Raw genomic sequence first — 16350 nt, 5'->3', positions numbered from 1 at the left:
GAATCTAACATGCTCTGTTTACATCAATAAATGCACTTAAGGAAAACAAATTAAAGCTCATTTTACAGTTCAGGGATTTTGACGTGCACGTTTTCCCCGTGGGCCACACGGAGGTGGCCAGGTGTCAGGGGTGGAGGGGTCAAAGTAGGAGCTGGGGGCCACCTCAGCCGGGGTGTGCCTCGGAGGACACGACACCCATCCTCAAAAGACAAACCTGGGAAGGGAGGCTCCCAGCCCGGCCCCTCTGCAGCCCAGCCCCACCTCTGCCCACCTTTGGCAGGAAAACAGAGGCGTCCCCCTCATGGCTCTACTTCCGCGCCCTGTGTGCTCGCTCAGCCCACTCAGCCAGCGTCCGTCCCCGTCGTGCCACCAAAATTCCCTGCTCTCGGTGCCTGATGACACCTGTGTGGCCGAGTTGAGCCGTTGGTTCTGAGCGCTCCCCACCCACCCCCCACCTGGTTTCTGCCACACGTCTCGGCCACTGTTTCCCTCCTGCCTCCCTGGTGGCTCCTGCCAGGGCCACCTCCTGACTGCTCCCCAGGGTGTTTCCTCTACCCGGTCTGGGGGTTCCCCAAGGCCACCCCAGGTTCAGGGGTTCACTAGGACCCAGCATATAGCTGCACTCAGGGCCAAGATGTGTCGCAGCAAAGGGGTGCCGGGAAAACCAGCAAAGGGAAAAGGCACACAGGGTGAAGTCCAGAGGAAACCAGGCAGAAGCTTCTAGAGTCCTCTCGCAGTGGGGCCACACACCACGTGCTTAACTCCCCCAGCAACAAATGTGCAATATGTCTTGTCACAGAAGCTCGTGAGAGACTCCATGCTCAGGTCCTTACTGGGGCCGGTCCCACAGACACCCTTTGCCTGGCGCGTACTAAGATTGCAGACTCCCAGAAAGAAAGCACGTGAGGAGCATAAACTGCATCGTTTGTACAAAAGAAGTTTAGACTGGGTGGGGTGGCTCACACCTATGATCCTAGCACTTAAGGAGGCCAACGTGAGAGGATCACTTGAGGTCAGGAGTTCGAGACCAGCCTGGGCAATATAACGAGACCCTGCCTCTACAAAAAATAGAAAAATTAGCCAGACATGGTGATGTGCACCTGTAGTCCCAGCTACTCGGGAGGCTGAGGCAGGAGGATCACTTGAGCCCAGGAGTTAGAGGCTGCAGTGAGCTAGGATGATGCCACTGTACTCCAGCCTGGCGACAGAGCAAGACCCTGTCTATAAAAAGAAATGAAGGACACGCAACACATGGCTTCGAGGGTGAAGGCGTGAGCAGGGAGGAGCTGACATCTCTCCCCTCAAAGCAACCAGCTGCCAGGGTTAACCCTGTGGCCTCTGCAACCTCATGGACAGCTTCCCATCCCCAGGCGTCCTCTTTTCTGGGGCCCCCAAACCGCCTCTAAATCCCGCGGAGGAGAAGGCAGTACAAAGAAAGGGGTGGGAGCCCCTGGCCACACACTCCCTCCCCACCTGCCCTGGTTAGGGGCCTGCCCTGGTGGTCCCCAGCTTAGCTACTATCAGCATTGCTGGGCTTTCCATCCCTGGGCCACCCGCTTCCAGAAGGCCCCGATTCCTGCTTCTAAAACTCAAAGTCCCCCAGCAATGCCTGCTAATCGGCCACTTTGGGAAACTTTTCTCTTTCCATCCCTGCCTGAAGCCGCAAAATTCTGAGAAATTGATGGCCGATGGCAATTAATAGCAAACGCTGATTGAGCACCCGCCCCGTGCCTGGCTTTCCTCTGGGCCTTTTGCAGGTCACAGATAAGACGCAGCTCCCCTGGCTCGAATCCCAGACCCGCGACAACCTTGGGCACGTCCCCTCCTCTGCGACATGGGACGGTCACAGTTTCCACGCCGCAAAGGGCCAGTGAGATGGTGGGACCCAGAGGACAGAGAGACACGTAACAAGCATGGAGACAGAATAAGCTGCCAACAACAGCATCGTCGCATCTTGTGGCCCAAGAAAAGAACCCACTTCTCACCCCTTTTCAAGGGGACAAGTCGCCAATGTAGCTCACGGGCTTGAGTAATCATTGTATTCGTCCCCAACTCCTCCGATTTCCCACGCAGTTGTACCCGACCGGGCCAGGGTTCCTTCCACTCTTAAGTCCCACCTTATACCTGCTCTCTTGCTCAGCGAATCCCTAATTTTCCCATCTCCAGGGGCTTTCGTGGTGTGGCAGGCAAGGAGGCCGTCCCCTTGGACCCAGAGAGATGACACCTCGGCTTTTTTCTTTTGTTCTGTTTTTAGAGACAGGGTCTCGCTCTGTCGCCCAGGCTGGAGTGCAGTGGCGCAATCACAGCTCACTGCAGCCTCAAACTCCTGGGCTGCAGCGATCTTCCTGCCTCAGCCTCCCGAGTAGCTGGGACTACAGGTGCCACAACCACGCCCGGCTAATTTTTCTATTTTTAGTAGTGATGGTTCTCACTCCTGCTCAGGCTGGTCTCGAACTCCTGGCCTCAAGTGATCCTCCCGACTCGGCCTCGCAGAGTGCTGGGATCATAGGCATGAGCCACCGCACCCGGCCCCAAGTCAATTTTTGAATATTTGCATCATCCCTGTCCCTATCAGCAGTCACTCTCCACTCCCCCCGACCCCCGCCACCCCAGCCCCTGGCCACCGCTAATCAGCTTCCTGTCTCTGTGGCTTTGCCTGTCCAGGACATTTCATATCAGTGGAGTCACACAGTGTGTGGTCTTTCGTGTCTAGTCTGGCTTCTTTCGCTCGGCATAACTTTTTTGAGCTTCATCCACGTGGTAGATACCACGTATCACTGCTTCATTCCTCCACGAGGCAGAATCACATTCCACGGTGAGGATGGACTATGTTTTCTGGATTCCTTCATGTACTGATGGGCATTGGGGTTGTTTCCGTCCCTTTGACACCTTGGCTGTTGTCTCCTCCTCAAGCTGTCTAGTGCATTCCTGCCCCAGGGCCTTTGCACTTGCTGTCTCCTCCTCTGCCAGCCTTTCCTGCATGTGAACTTGCTCAGCCTCTGCCTCCCCATGGGCTGTGGGCCCCAGCAGGGCGGGGACCGTGCCTGTCCTGTCTCTGGCTTCAGCTCCAGCATCTAGCATGGTGCCTGCACAGATCTAGGGTCCAGCCAGTGTTGGTGGGATCTGAGTGAACAGAGGCATTATAGGAAGCTAGAACCATAAAACTGCATCAAGCCCAGCGCGGGCCTAGCCTGCGGACTTCCCCACTCCCTAACATCTGTGGTTCTAGCACTTTCCCAGCACTGAGACTGTATGGTGGCCACCTGCTGGGAGGGCCACCCCTGCATGGGGCTGCGAACCTCCCACTCACCAGCTGAGGCCTCCAGAGGAAAGCCCAGATCTATCTCCCTGGATGAAGCTGACATCGGAGGGAGGGGTCCTTGGAGTCCCAGCCCTGCTGTCCCCCCACTGGGGCACCTCCGTCCCCCGCACCACGCAGGCCGCATGGGTCCCCTTCCTTCCTCTGAGGGCTGCGTGTCCACTTGCAGGCCAGGGACTGCTGACACCAAGGGGCTGGGGCGCGATTCTGTTGTGACATTCTTGAAAGGAAGTCGTTAGTTTGCGGGAGACCACATTGCCCAAGCAGGTCAGGGGAAGTGAGCTGGACCCTTTGCCGTGGGGCCGCAGGGGGCGGGGCCGGAGCGAGGCCCCAAGTTCCTGGGGACCTTGAACCCCACGCAAACGAGACCCCCGATGGGCGGATTTTCCCGGGGGCAGGGATCTCTCAGGCACTTCCAGTCCCCTCCCACAGCAGCGTCTGTCCCTCACCGTCGGATCTGCGAGCCCATCGGGCTGCGGAGGGCATGGAGGATCAGAGAGGTGAAGTGAGTTGCCCAAGGCGGCCCAGCCGGTGAGATTCGGAGCCCAAGACTTTGTCTCCCTCAGTCAAGCACAAAGGCACCGGATTAGGTGCCTCAACGAAGAGTCCTGATGTCATTACTCTCGACTGAGCTCCCTGCTCCGTGCTGGAGGGTGGTCACTCCCATCGTCTTCATGTGACGGAGGAGTTCTCCTGTCACGCCCACTTTGCACTGCAGGAGTGAGAGGCACAGAGAGGCTGAGCGACTCACCTGAGGCCACACAGCGTCGAGCGAGAAGCCAGGTTCCAAGTGTCTGTCTCCTGCTCGGGGCTTGTTGACCTACAGACTCCAGACAACACCCCTCCGCCCGCCACCCCGAGAAGCAACAGGGGGCTGAGGGGGCACCCGGCCTGAGCCCACAGCAGGGATGATCTAGCCCAGCTGGGCCACAGCAATAGGCCGGTGGAGAGGTCCCCAGCCCAGCCAGGGGGATCTGAGCCCTTTCTGCGTGAGAGGGAGGAAGTGGCTTCGCCTGTGTGCCCACTGGCCAATCCGCTAAGCACGGGGGCCACACCCAGGGCCCACGAGACATGTGTAGGAGCTCCCAAAATATTTGAACTTCTTTTCAAATCAGAAAAAAGAAAAAGAGGGCCAGGCGCGGTGGCGCACGCCTGTAATCCTAGCACTCTGGGAGGCCGAGGCGAGAGGATGGCTTGAGCTCAAGAGTTCGAGACCAGCCTGAGCAAGAGCGAGACCCCGTCTCTACTAAAAAAAAATAGAAAGAAATTAGCTGGACAACTAAAATATATATATAAAAAAATTAGCCGGGCCTGGTGGCACATGCCTGTAGTCCCAGCCACTCGGGAGGCTGAGGCAGGAGGATCGCTTGAGCCCTTGAGTTTGAGGTTGCTGTGAGGTAGGCTGACACCACGGCACTCTAGCCTGGGCAACAGAGCGAGACTCTGTCTCAAAAAAAAAAAAAAACAGAGAAAGAACACACCAATAATAAACACGTGATAAGGAATCCAGTCTGGCTGCAGGGGCTTGATGCCAATGCAATTGTAAAATCTAATGTTAAATGTCTGTGGGTTTTTTTGTTTGTTTGTTTCTTTGTGTTTTGTTTTGACAGAGGAAGACCCGGCGTGGCCCCGTGCGTGCCGTGGGCCCCCAGCCTGTCCAGGCTCCGTCTGGTCTCAGAGCCCTTGACCGTGCCGTTCCCTCTTTCTGCGCCACCCCCACCCAGAGTCGCGCTGACTCCTACCTGCCCTCGGTGCCCCTCTGCCTAGGCCAGCAAGACCCTCTGTCCCCCCTTGCAACATTACTGATTTCTCCCTGATAGACTCTGCGTGCCAGGAGAGGAGGGCTTGCACCTGTCTTGGGGTCACCCCTACGTCCCCCGAGGAGCTGGCACACAGTAGGTGCTCTAGAGAAGCTCGTTGAGGGCTAGGCAGGGGCGAGGTGTCCCCCAGCTGCAGCTCTGCCGCTTTGTGGGACGGCAGACAGAGGGTGACTGGTCCCGCCTCCAGGGCTCACCTTCAGGAGGAAACAGAAACCCAAAGCTGCTTAGGGGCGGCCAGTCCCGCCCCACTGACGACATGCAGACCCTGAATCGAAACCCGGCTCCTGCAGGCGCCCGCACAGCCAGAACCAGGGTCTCGGCCACCCAGGGGGCCCCCAGGTACGTGCTCCACGAGCCTCAGCACCCTCCCGGCCCTCCCGCGGGGGAGACAGAGCATGGGGGTGGGGCTGGTGGGGTGCAGAGCGGCATGAGGGATTTTCTGGGGGGAAGGGGGAGGGCTGCCTGGAGGAGGGGGCATTTGAGGTGACCATGGGAACATGGAACTCGAGTTGGGGAAAGGGCACTCCTGGCAGGGGAATGTGGGCAAAGGCGTGGACGGGAGAGAGAGCAAGGACGGCCTTAGGACCAGAATGCGGGGAATGAGGAAGTGGGGAAGGCCCCGAGACCGAGGTCAGGAGTTTGAAATTTAGTATGGCTTCATGCATCACTAGAGAGACCTTCACCGGCAAGCACCCTTGCACCCTCCTCTGGGCCCAGCCAGCACCAGGGCATGCTGGGCACCCAGACTGAAAAAGAAGAGCCCAGCCCTGGGTCCTGGGCCTCAGGAGACCTCAGTCTGGTGGAGACGGAGCCAGACGAAAACACACCAACTCCATGGGATGATGGCTGGGCCAGGGGGAGGACCAGTGGGGAAGGTGGGACAGAGACGGTTGCCAGGGCTTTGTCTGGGAGGAGAGGCAGGAAAGCTGCCTGGACGAGGGGACATTCTTACCAGGTTTTGCAGGATAAATAGGAGTTCTTCCAAGTAGAAAAAAGAATAAGCCTATAAACATTGCCCCGTGCTAGTTTGCAACTGGATTTACCAATATGACATATATTAATATATATACATATACAATGTTTACTCTGTGCCAACTATACCTTCCCAGGCAAATATCATTATCCCCAAGTAACAGATGAAAATATAGGCACAGAGAGGTTAAGTGACTGGCCCAAGGTCACACAGCAGCTAAGTGGGGGAGCTAGGGTTCAAACCTAGGCCATCTGGCTCCAATTCCAGGCTCTCTGTCGCTTTGTCACCCTGTTTTATTAAACATTTCTTAATAGATCTGTTTAATCTCACTTGCCCCCGAATTCCCTTGGGCTACACCCTAGAGGGTGTGCTTGTGTTCCCGCAGGGGAGTCAATATTGACTGCCATTGGTCAACATGCCAGTGTTTCTCTGTGCCCAGAGAAACAGCCCAGTAACAAAGACCTTTTGAGATATTGAAAAAGTAGATGGGGCCAGTGAGGGAGGGGTCTGAGCCCCAGTCTGGGGATAGAATTAAGGGTGAGCGTGAGGGGGCCTTGGGGCCAATTCAGCAGGGCACGATCCTTTTGCTGGTTTTACAGACTCGATGCCGTTTTGCAAATCGGTGCTGTTTTCTGTCTTTCTCCAGCTTTGTGCTATTGGCTCACGAAGTCCAGTGGTACCTTGAGCTTAAACTTGTTGAGAATGCGTGTAAATTAACGACACGCCTGACACATCGTAGCAGAGCCATCGGTGGTCACTACGTGTGGCAACGCTGGTGGCAGAAGCAACAGTCTGGGCCACATGTCTCTAGTGTTTAATGAAACCGAGGCAACCCTGTGTGGTGCGCACCGCGGGGCGGCTCTTGCATTCATCTGCCCGTCTCCTCATCCCTCCAGGGACATTGATATTGACTCGATATTTAAATAAACTCTATTCATAAATTGAAATACACTTATTTATAAAGGGAACTTTCTAGCCCTTGTAGTAATGCATAATAAGAACAAAAAGCCAGATGTGGTGGCTCACACCTGCAATCCCAGCACTTTGAGAGGTTGAAGCAGGAGGATTTCTTGAAGCCAGGAGCTTGAGACCAGCCTGGGCAACATAGTGAGACCCCATCTCTACAAAAAAATTTTAAAAACTAGCTGGATGTGGTGGCACATGCCTGTAGTCCCAGCTATTCAGGAGGCTAAGGTAGGAGGATCGCTTGAACCCAGGAGTTCAAGACCACCCTGGGTGACATAGCCAGATCCTGTCTCTGCAAAAAAAAAAAAAAAAAAAAGAAGAAGAAGAGGAAGAAAAAGAGAAAAAGAAAAAGAAAAAGAAAGGAAGAAAAAGATGAGAAAAATTAGCTGGGTGTGGTGGTGAGCGCCTGTAGTCCCAGCTACTCGTGAGGCTGAGGCGGGAAGATCATTTGAGCCCAGGAGGTTGAGGTTGCTGTGAGCTATGATCACACCACTGCACTCCAGCCTGGGCAACAGAGTGAGACCCTCTCTCAAAAAAAAAAAAAAAAAAAAACAAGAAAAGTGCTAGAGGATTTTTGGGAGGAGACAATGGATGGATGTGTAAAAAGTGCCATGCACATAGTAGGTGCTCAAGAAACATAAGCCAGTTTTAAGCCCATTGTTCTGTCAAGCCTGGAGGACTTCTCAAAGGAGGAGCAAAAGATGTGAGAATAGAGCAAATATAGGAGGTACACCAAGCTTGACTGTCCCCCTCTCTCGCCCCCAGGTGAACCCCACCCCAGGAAGCCATGACAGAGGCCGGTAAACTGCCCCCACCGCTACCCCCACGACTGGACTGGTTCGTGCACACCCAGATGGGCCAGCTGGCCCAAGACGGGGTCCCCAAGTGGTTCCATGGTGCCATCTCTAGAGAGTGAGGACACCAATACCCCATACCCTCTTTCCTTATATGCCCCACCTTGAGCAGGTTTTTATTTCAGAACCCTGGCTCAGCTCAGCTGAGTAAGAGAGTGGATGGAAAGCGCTCTTGAGTTCTGGGCTTGAATCCTGCCTCCTCTGCGGAGGAGAGGTGACCTTGGGCGACTTACCTGCCCTCTCTGGGCCTCAGCTTTCTCCATACAAGTAGCCACCGGGCCAGCACTGCTACCGACCTGGCAGCAACCCCCACCTTGCCCGGGACAGGTGCCCCCAACCAATGATGGCATCTGCTGTCAATCCATCAGGATGTCACCAATATGTCCTTTCTGCTTCAGACTGTGAGCTCTGAGGACATGAACAAACAAATCCAGCCAGTTAGTTACCTCCAGAGCCTGGCTCGATATAAATGGAAGAAAAGAACATTTATTGGCACCGTCTGCATACAAGGAAATTGAGATAATTCTGTGAAGGCCACAGAGGGGAAGCCTCGGGTATGGTGTCTGAGCTCTGGCGCCGAGCTGTCCAATAGAAATAAGACATGAGCTGCACATTGCAATTTAACAATCATTAGTAGCTGTATTAAAAAGTGGCACATTCCTGTAGTCCCGGCTATTTGGGAGGCTGAGGTGGGAGGATCGCTTGAGCCCAGGAGTCTGAAGCCAGCCTGGGCAACATAGCAATACCCTGTCTCAAAAAAAAAAAAAAAAAGATGATGTCAAAGGTAACAGGTGAAATTAATTTTAATCATATATTTTATTTAACCCAGTCTATCCAAGATATCACTTCAACATGTAACCTAAACTAAAAATTTGATCCATGAGGGTCAGGAGCAGTGGCTCATGCCTGTAATCCCAGCACTCTGGGAGGCTGAGGTGGGAGGATTGCCTAAGGCCAGGAATTCAAGACCAGCCTGGGCAGCATAGCAAGACCCCATCTCTATTTTTTTTTTTAATTGGCTGGGCATGGTGGCGTGCACCCATAGTCCCAGCTATTCAGGAAGCTAAGGCACGAGGATCACTTGAGCCCAGGAGTTCAAGGCTGCAGTGAGCTATGATTGTGCCACTGCACTCAGCCCGAACAATAGAGGGGAGACCCTGTTTCGAAAAAAAAAAAAAAAAGTACTGTTTTCAAAATCTAGCATGTATTACAAGCTGAGAGCACATCTCAATTCAGACCAGCCATGTTTCAAGTGGCCAGTAGCCACTCATGGCCAGTGGCCTCTGTATTGGACAGTGCAGGTCCAAAGGCTCCCCATGTTACCCCACAGAAGGCTGCCTTACTCTCTGCAAACCCCAGATAATAGCATTGTAGTAATGACAGAATGCATAACAGTAATCACAATAGCAAATATTTTGGGAGCTCTTACCAGGAAGCAGGTCCCGCGCTTGCGATGTTTCATGCGTTTCACCTGTTCTCACATCCGCCCCGGGAGTGAGGGTTGACTCTCCCCTCGAGGAAGCTGAAGGTCAGAGAGGGACAGCCCATCACCTGAGGTCACACAGCTGATCAACAGCAGAGCTGGGCTTTGAACCCAGACGCATCCGAGGACTCCTTCTCTGTTACCTGTGATACCCTGACCCACCCAAAGGTGCCTAATGCGGGACTCGCAGGTGTTTGGGAAGGCAGGTGGGGACAGACAGAGAAGGGAGGAGGCCTGACCTGGGGTCACGGTCATCGGAGGCCTCCTACCATCTCTGGTGCACACTCCTGGTCCCTGAATATCCCAACTGAGAAAAAAAAAATGGTTTTAGGTTGTTTGTTCATTTAGAAAACCAAAAAAGGACCGGCCTCCGTGGCTCCGTGGCACCAGGAGGCCGGCCGGTACCTGAGGCGGCTGAGCTGTGGCCATCTCCTTCCTGTGTGTGCCCTTCCAGGGATGCCGAGAACCTGCTGGAGTCACAGCCACTGGGGTCCTTTCTCATCCGGGTCAGTCACAGCCACGTGGGCTACACGCTCTCTTACAAGTAAGGCCTGGGCCAGGGGCCAGGGCAGGGGCAGGTGGGCTCTGGGGCTTCTTTGGAGGCAGCAAGGGGTGATTCATGCCACAACTTCTCAGAGAGCAAACAGTGTGAGGGTGTGGCCAGAGCGAGCGGCTGCAGGTCTGGCTGTAACCAGCAGACACAGGCTCAGCAGTAACGGAGACTGTAGGTCTAAGAACAAGGGGCTGCTGGAGGCCTCAGAATGGTTGCTCTTCTCCCCCCCCACCCCTAACAATCTAATTAGTGACTCCCCGATTTGGGGTTAAGGAAACCCAGGGAAGTCCAGCTCTTTAACACCTGAAAGCCTGATCTGGTATTATTTCAGAAGATTCGGAAGCACAAAACTTATTTTTCAAAGGGCAAATCCAAAAGATTCCAGGCCAAAGGAATAAACAAGTCCAATGGCTCGATTACAGAGTTCCTCACAGTGGCAAAAGCTTGGGCTGGGAGTCACACGGTCCAAGGTTCACCTCTGCCATTCCATGCTGTGTGAGCTCAGACAAGTTATTCAACCTCTCTGTGTCTCCTGCAAAGGAACGCTACAATTTAATGAACGCAGAGTCTTGATGTGAGGATTAAATGAGATATAGTAAGCACATAGCCATTAATAAATAGTTGCATTGATTAACGGAGCATTTATTGAGCGCTTGCTGTGTGCCGGGCACACAGCCTTACGCTGGGGTCTACTCAAAACGTTTCATTGTTATCATATCTACTGCTCATTTACCCCAAGCCGGGCGCAGAGTTTTGCCTGTAGTGGCTTGTTTTATCTTCACAAGAACTGAGGTCCATCTTAGTAGCCCGTGCTATAAATGGGGAAACTGAGGCAGTGAGAGTAGCAATGGGGTGGGTGTTGCATGGCTAGCCAGCGGGGGTTAAGGGGAGGAAGGATAGGGAGTGGGATGTCCCAGCCCGAACAGTGTCTCCGCAGAGCCCAAAGCTGCTGCCGCCACTTCATGGTGAAGCTCTTGGACGATGGGCGTTTCGTGATGCCCGGGGAGATGGTGGCCCACGCCTCACTGGACGATCTGGTCACCTTCCACCAGCAGAAGCCCATTGATTCCCACGGGGAGCTGCTGACACAGCCCTGCGGGCAGGTGAAGGAGGGCCCACGAGGGCCACTGCCATCTCCTTGGGGCCAAGCCTCCCAGACCCCTCTGCTCCCACCCCCCACCTTGATTCTCTCTTGATTCTGTCACTCTCATGGCCCTTGACCCCTCCTGGCCCCCTGCACAAGGGCTCATGTGCAGGCCTCGGCTGATCTGTAGGAATGGCATGTTTCCTTATTAGCCCCGGTGGACGTGGCCCTAGCCCCCAGGAACCTGCTGTGGGCGGGGCTTATTTCTGTATAAGTCTCAGTGGGTGTGGCCTAGCCCTTACGAAACTGCTGTGGGCGGGGCTTATTTCCTTATTAGGCCCAGAGGGTGTGGTCTAGTCCTTAAGGAACTGCTATAGGCGGGGCTTATTTCCTTATTAGGCCCAGAAGGTGTGGTCTAGTCCTTAAGAATTGGCTGTGGGCAGGGCTTATTTCCTTATTAGGCCCAGAGGGTGTGGTCTAGTCCTTAAGAAACTGCTGTGGGCGGGGCTTATTCCCTTAATAGGCTCAGTGGGTGTGGTCTAACCCTTAAGAAACTGCTGTGGGCGGGGCTTATTCCCTTAATAGGCTCAGTGGATGTGGTCTAATCCTTAAGAAACTGCTGTGGGTGGGGCTTATTTCCTTATTAGGCTCAGTGGGTGCGGTCTAACCCTTAAGAAATTGCTGTGGGTGGGGCTTATTCCCTTAATAGGCTCAGGTCCTAAGGAGCTGCAGTGGGGTGGGACAGTCCCTGAGACCTTCCTTCCAGGGTTCATTCAGGACCCCAGCCCGGTCCCTTTCCCCTTCATAGTGCTAAACTACAGGTCCCTTTTACCCCACAGAGTGACCCGGAAAACGTGGATTACGAGGATCTCTTCCTTTACTCTTACACGCTGGCTGAAGAAGCCACCAGCCCTGCCCGTGACCCCAGAGAGCATCAGAGACCTTCCTCCTGCCCGGTGGCCGCACCTAAGGAGGTATGTGACCCGAGGCTGGCACCTCCACCTGAGGGAAGGGCAGGAGCAGAAGTGATCAACAGCTGCCAGGGGAGGCTCTTTCTGGAATGAGAATTAGGTCTTGCATGTAGCTTGGTGCTCATAAACTTTCCAGTGCTTTCCTGACATTAAATTCAAACTGCAACTTCAACTCCTCTTTCTGCCCACCATCACTGATGGTCCTTCTCTGGAACTGCAGGACCTTTGCACATGCTGTGTGTTCTGTACCCTGACCTCCCATGCCTTCCTGCAGTTCTCCTTCAAGGGTCTCCTTCCCCAGCTTCCAGACTCAAAGCAAGACCAACTGCATTCTCTCCCACATCACCCTGTTTATTCACAGCAGAGTGCTTCTCAGAATTTAAAAAGTCTTGTTTATGTGTGGGTTTACAAGTTCCCTGTCTGCCTCTCCCATCAGACTGTGAGCTTTGGGAGGCTCGGGAATCCATCTTCCCTGTTTGCCGCTGCTTCTCCCACCCCTAAGACCTGACGTATTGAAGGTGCTCAACCAATGAGTCTGTGTAGTAGATAAATGAATGAATGAATGAATATATCCCAGCTTCTCAGAGATGGGTGGACTTTTAGATGCCCCTAGGTTGAGGCCCAGGTGCTCTCCAAGCCCCCTGCACAGCAGGGAAGTTCTGATAGTGGTGGAAACAAAACAGGCTGGTGCAATGAACATCAACAGAGGTGCAAGTCAGGGGAGGCAGTCAGGGAAGGCTTTCTGGAGGAAATGGCACAGAACTGGGATGTGCAGGGTGAGGAGGAATCCGGAACATACAGAGATGCAGGCAGAGCGTCCAGGCAGCAGGAACAGCACATGCAAAGGTCCTGGGGCTCAGTGTGTTTGAAAAGTAGAACAACAATAGCCAGGGTGTAGATGGAGTGGAGTCAGTGAGAGGGAGACTGTTGAAAGGCAAAGCACATGAGTTAGCAGTGGCCAATTTTCACAGGGGTTTGGGGCCAGAGTGAGAAGCTGGGATTCTATTCCACGTGTGCCAGGAAGCTGTCAGAGACCTTGAGCATGACTGTATTGATGGTTTTAAATGTTCCTTGTGGCTGCTGCCTGCAGATCTTCTGGCTTTTGGGGAGCAGAAAGAAGGAGGCAGGGGCAGCTTCCAGGTGGGAGGGACCAGAATGGGAACCCTGGGGATGGAAAGAAAAGTGGGTATTTGGGACGTGTTTTAGAAGGGAGCTTGTGGATGGCTCGGACATGGAGGGTAAGGGAAAGAGGGGCGTTGTCAAGGTGCGGGTCTCTTGGTCCTCCGTTATTCGAGAGACGACCCCAGGAGATGGCAGTAGGGGAGCTGGGAAACAGGGCAGGAGAGAGAGGACAGTGAATGAAGGGTGCATCAGTGAGTGGGTGACCCCTGTGGGCAACCAGGGCTCGGTCCCCCGGGGAATGCTGGGGGCTGTGTAGAACACGCACCTCGGTTATGCCACCTTAGGCGCGAGGGAGCTGGGGTATTTATCCTCCAACTTCCATTAGTCACTGGGAGATTTTAAATCTCTGTTACTTTTGGTCCACCGTGCATGAACACAGTGGGCCCTGGTGACCAAAGGAGGTCCCCAGGCAGAGTCCCCAGTACTGGCATTTGGGAGCGGGGCTGGTCACGGCAAAGGGATATAGAGCAAGGCGAGGCGCTGACACTCATGTTTGTGGCCTGAACAAGTGGTTAGATCAGGGGTTGGCAACCTATGGCCCGTGGGCCGCTTCAGGTCCACTGCCTGTTTCTGTAGGGCCCTCGAGCTAGGCATGGCTTTGACATTTCTGAATGGTCGAAATAAACAAAGTCAAGATAATATAGAGTCCGATGACATCCAGATAAAGTTTTACTGGAACACAGGCAGGTTTGTTCATTGGTGCACAATCTATGGCTGCTTTTGCCGTACAACAGCAGAGGTAAGCAGTTGCGGGTGTGGCCCGCAAGCCTGAAAACATTTGCTTTCTAGCTCCTTACGGAAAGAGTTTGCCAACCCCTGGGGAGGATGGCGAAGCCATTTCCTGAGATGGGAAGGATGGGGCGTGGAATCTGGCTTGGGGGTTCACACAGGGACGTTTCTCGGCCCCGGGGCATCCGGGAGCAACCCGGGCCACAATTTCCGGCGCTGTGGTGGGCAGGGTGGCCCCAGGTCTCCCCTGCTTTGGGTTTCAGGCCCCCGCAAAGCCCGTCCTGCTGGATCGGCCAAAGGAAAGCAAGCCGTTGACCGAGATGGACGGAGGACCCACAGAGGACGCCCCTTCCTCCTGTCCCCCGAAAGCCCCTTTTGGGGACGCCCACCAGAAACTCTGGAGGAACCTCAAGACGCTCCCCCAGAGGGGCAAGAGAGTCCAGCAGCAGCTGAAGTCCCAGCTCACGGCTGTGAGTCTGTCGTCGCTCTGGGACGCCAGATCGACAGTGACCCACGGCTCCGGGGCCAGGGCAGGCAGCAGACAGCACCCAGGCACTGCAGCCCACGAGGACAATGTCCGCAGGGACCCCTTTGCGGCCACATTCCTGAAAAGCCCCTCGCAGCCCCAAGCTCCAAGAGACAGAAATGTCCCCTCCAGGAAGACCAAGAGGTCGGTCAGCTGGGACAAGGTGACTCCGGAGGATAGCAGTTGGCACCAGTCAGTAGCGAGGCTTCTGTCCTTCCCGGGGTCCAGGCCGGAGCCGAGGGGCGGGGCAGAGCCCCAGGAGGAATGGCTCCCCGAGGAGTACCGCCCACCGCCACCCTTTGCCCCTGGGTACTGCTAGAGAAGGGGTTCACCCCGGCTCCGGAACCTTCGCTGTCAGAGGCTGCCACAGTCCTGATGTCCTCGCGCTGCCACAGCCCCACACCAGTCCTTGGGAGCCCAGGAAATGTAATAAAGATGTTTTGTGGGTCTGGTCCTGCAGTCACCAGTGGAGTGACCCAGTTATTTTAGTAACAATCAGAGTCACAGCGATGGTTCTAAGCACCTACTGTGTGCCAAGGCCCCATGCCAAACCCCCCTTGTTTGTTGTTTCTTTTACGCCTCTGAGCAAGCCCATCAGATAGGGTCATTCTCCACGTTTTGAAGAAGAGACTGAGGTTCAGAGAGGAGAGGAGGCACGACAAAGGCCACAGTGTCAGCACCAGGATTTGAAGACAAGTGAGTCCGAGCCCTTTTCCCACATAGTCTGTGCTCTTGTCTAAAACCAGAGCTACACCTGGGCTCGCCTTCTAGTATGTTCTTGCTTGTAAATGGGGCTGTTCACACCTTCCTCCTGGGGTTTTTATGCAGAGTGAGGAGATGAGATGTGCTGAGGGCTTGGTGCACGGTAGGCGCTGCGGCATCATCAGCGTCAGCTGGAGGGGAAGCAAATGAGCCCTTTTGCTTTAAAAAAGGGAGGAGGCATCACAGAGCACTGCTTGGGGGTGGGCTCGGAAGGGAATACCAGGTTCCAGTGCTGTGTGACCTTTGGCAAGTCTAGACCTCTCTGGGCCTGTTTCTTCACCTGGTAAATGAGGCAAACTAGCAGTCCCTCCTTCTCAGGATGAACTGGCAGGATGCACGTACAACTGGGGGTTCTGGCACACGGTAGGTGCTTAATTTATTAGGGGCTTAGGGTGAGAGCGAGCTCTCTAGAAATGACACACTGTACAGTGGAGGTGTCTGGGAAGGTCCCTGAGGGCTGGTCTTGGTTGCAGGAATGACCACTCATCAGACTGACTGGAGCATGGATAGGGGATCCTGGGACATCCTCTGGTGGAGTGGGGTGGGACTCCCCAAATTTGCAAGATGTAGACGGCTGGGATCTGGAATTAGGTGCACCTGGGTTCGAGCTGGCCTCTGCAAATGACTCGTGGTGTGGCCTTGGGCAAGTCACTCTGCTCCTTCCAAAGGAGAGTATTACTCCTCGGAGGGGCAGGTGCCTCATAAACTGTAAAGTGCAGTGCCTGCCTCCGTGAATGACACTCCAGCCACTCTCCATCAGAGGCCTCCTCTTAGCAGCTCTAAGGAATTAGCAAGGAGTGAAATGTCAGTCCCTTTGAAGGACTCAGGGATTAGGAGAAAAGAACAAACTTGAGCAGGCAGACCCGAGGTTTAGCCGTGGGGGGTCCTTGGGTGAGCCTGATCTCCCCACCTTATCTCTGCCCATGGAGACCCACCAAGAGGCATTTCCAGCCTTCACAGTGAAGAAAATCTGAGAGTCAGCCCCTTCCTTGTACAAACAGGCAGATGGTGGCCCAGAGAGTGTGTGGCCACAGCCAGCGTCACACGGCAGCAGGCAAATGTAAGATTCCGGGCCTCCTCCCTCCCATCTGCCAGATTTAAAGTGGCAAATGTGACCCCCCCAAGAGG

At 54.5% G+C, this 16350-nt stretch overlaps 1 protein-coding gene across 1 annotated transcript; it reads left to right on the top strand.

Annotated features, from left to right (window-relative positions):
- The first annotated feature begins 5392 nt into the window (after positions 1–5392).
- On the top strand, positions 5393–14895 carry HSH2D (hematopoietic SH2 domain containing). Its single transcript, XM_012663589.1, has 6 exons — positions 5393–5478; positions 7844–7990; positions 9870–9959; positions 10906–11071; positions 11892–12026; positions 14198–14895. The coding sequence occupies exons 2-6, from the start codon at positions 7866–7868 to the stop codon at positions 14777–14779; spliced, it is 1098 nt and encodes a 365-aa protein (XP_012519043.1). The 5' UTR covers positions 5393–5478; positions 7844–7865; the 3' UTR covers positions 14780–14895.
- Positions 14896–16350: the final 1455 nt, after the last annotated feature.

Source organism: Propithecus coquereli, unplaced genomic scaffold, assembly GCF_000956105.1.
Source record: "Propithecus coquereli isolate 6110/MARCELLA unplaced genomic scaffold, Pcoq_1.0 Scaffold811, whole genome shotgun sequence".
Taxonomy (NCBI): Eukaryota; Metazoa; Chordata; class Mammalia; order Primates; family Indriidae; genus Propithecus; species Propithecus coquereli.
This window is presented reverse-complemented; position numbering and strand designations above follow the sequence as displayed.

Coding starts and splice junctions, on each gene's coding strand:
- HSH2D (XM_012663589.1), top strand. CDS start 7,866: ATGACAGAGGCCGGTAAACTGCCCCCACCGCTACCCCCACGACTGGAC. Junction 9,960..10,905: donor GGCTACACGCTCTCTTACAA/GTAAGGCCTGGG, acceptor GTGTCTCCGCAG/AGCCCAAAGCTGCTGCCGCC. Junction 12,027..14,197: donor CGGTGGCCGCACCTAAGGAG/GTATGTGACCCG, acceptor TTTGGGTTTCAG/GCCCCCGCAAAGCCCGTCCT.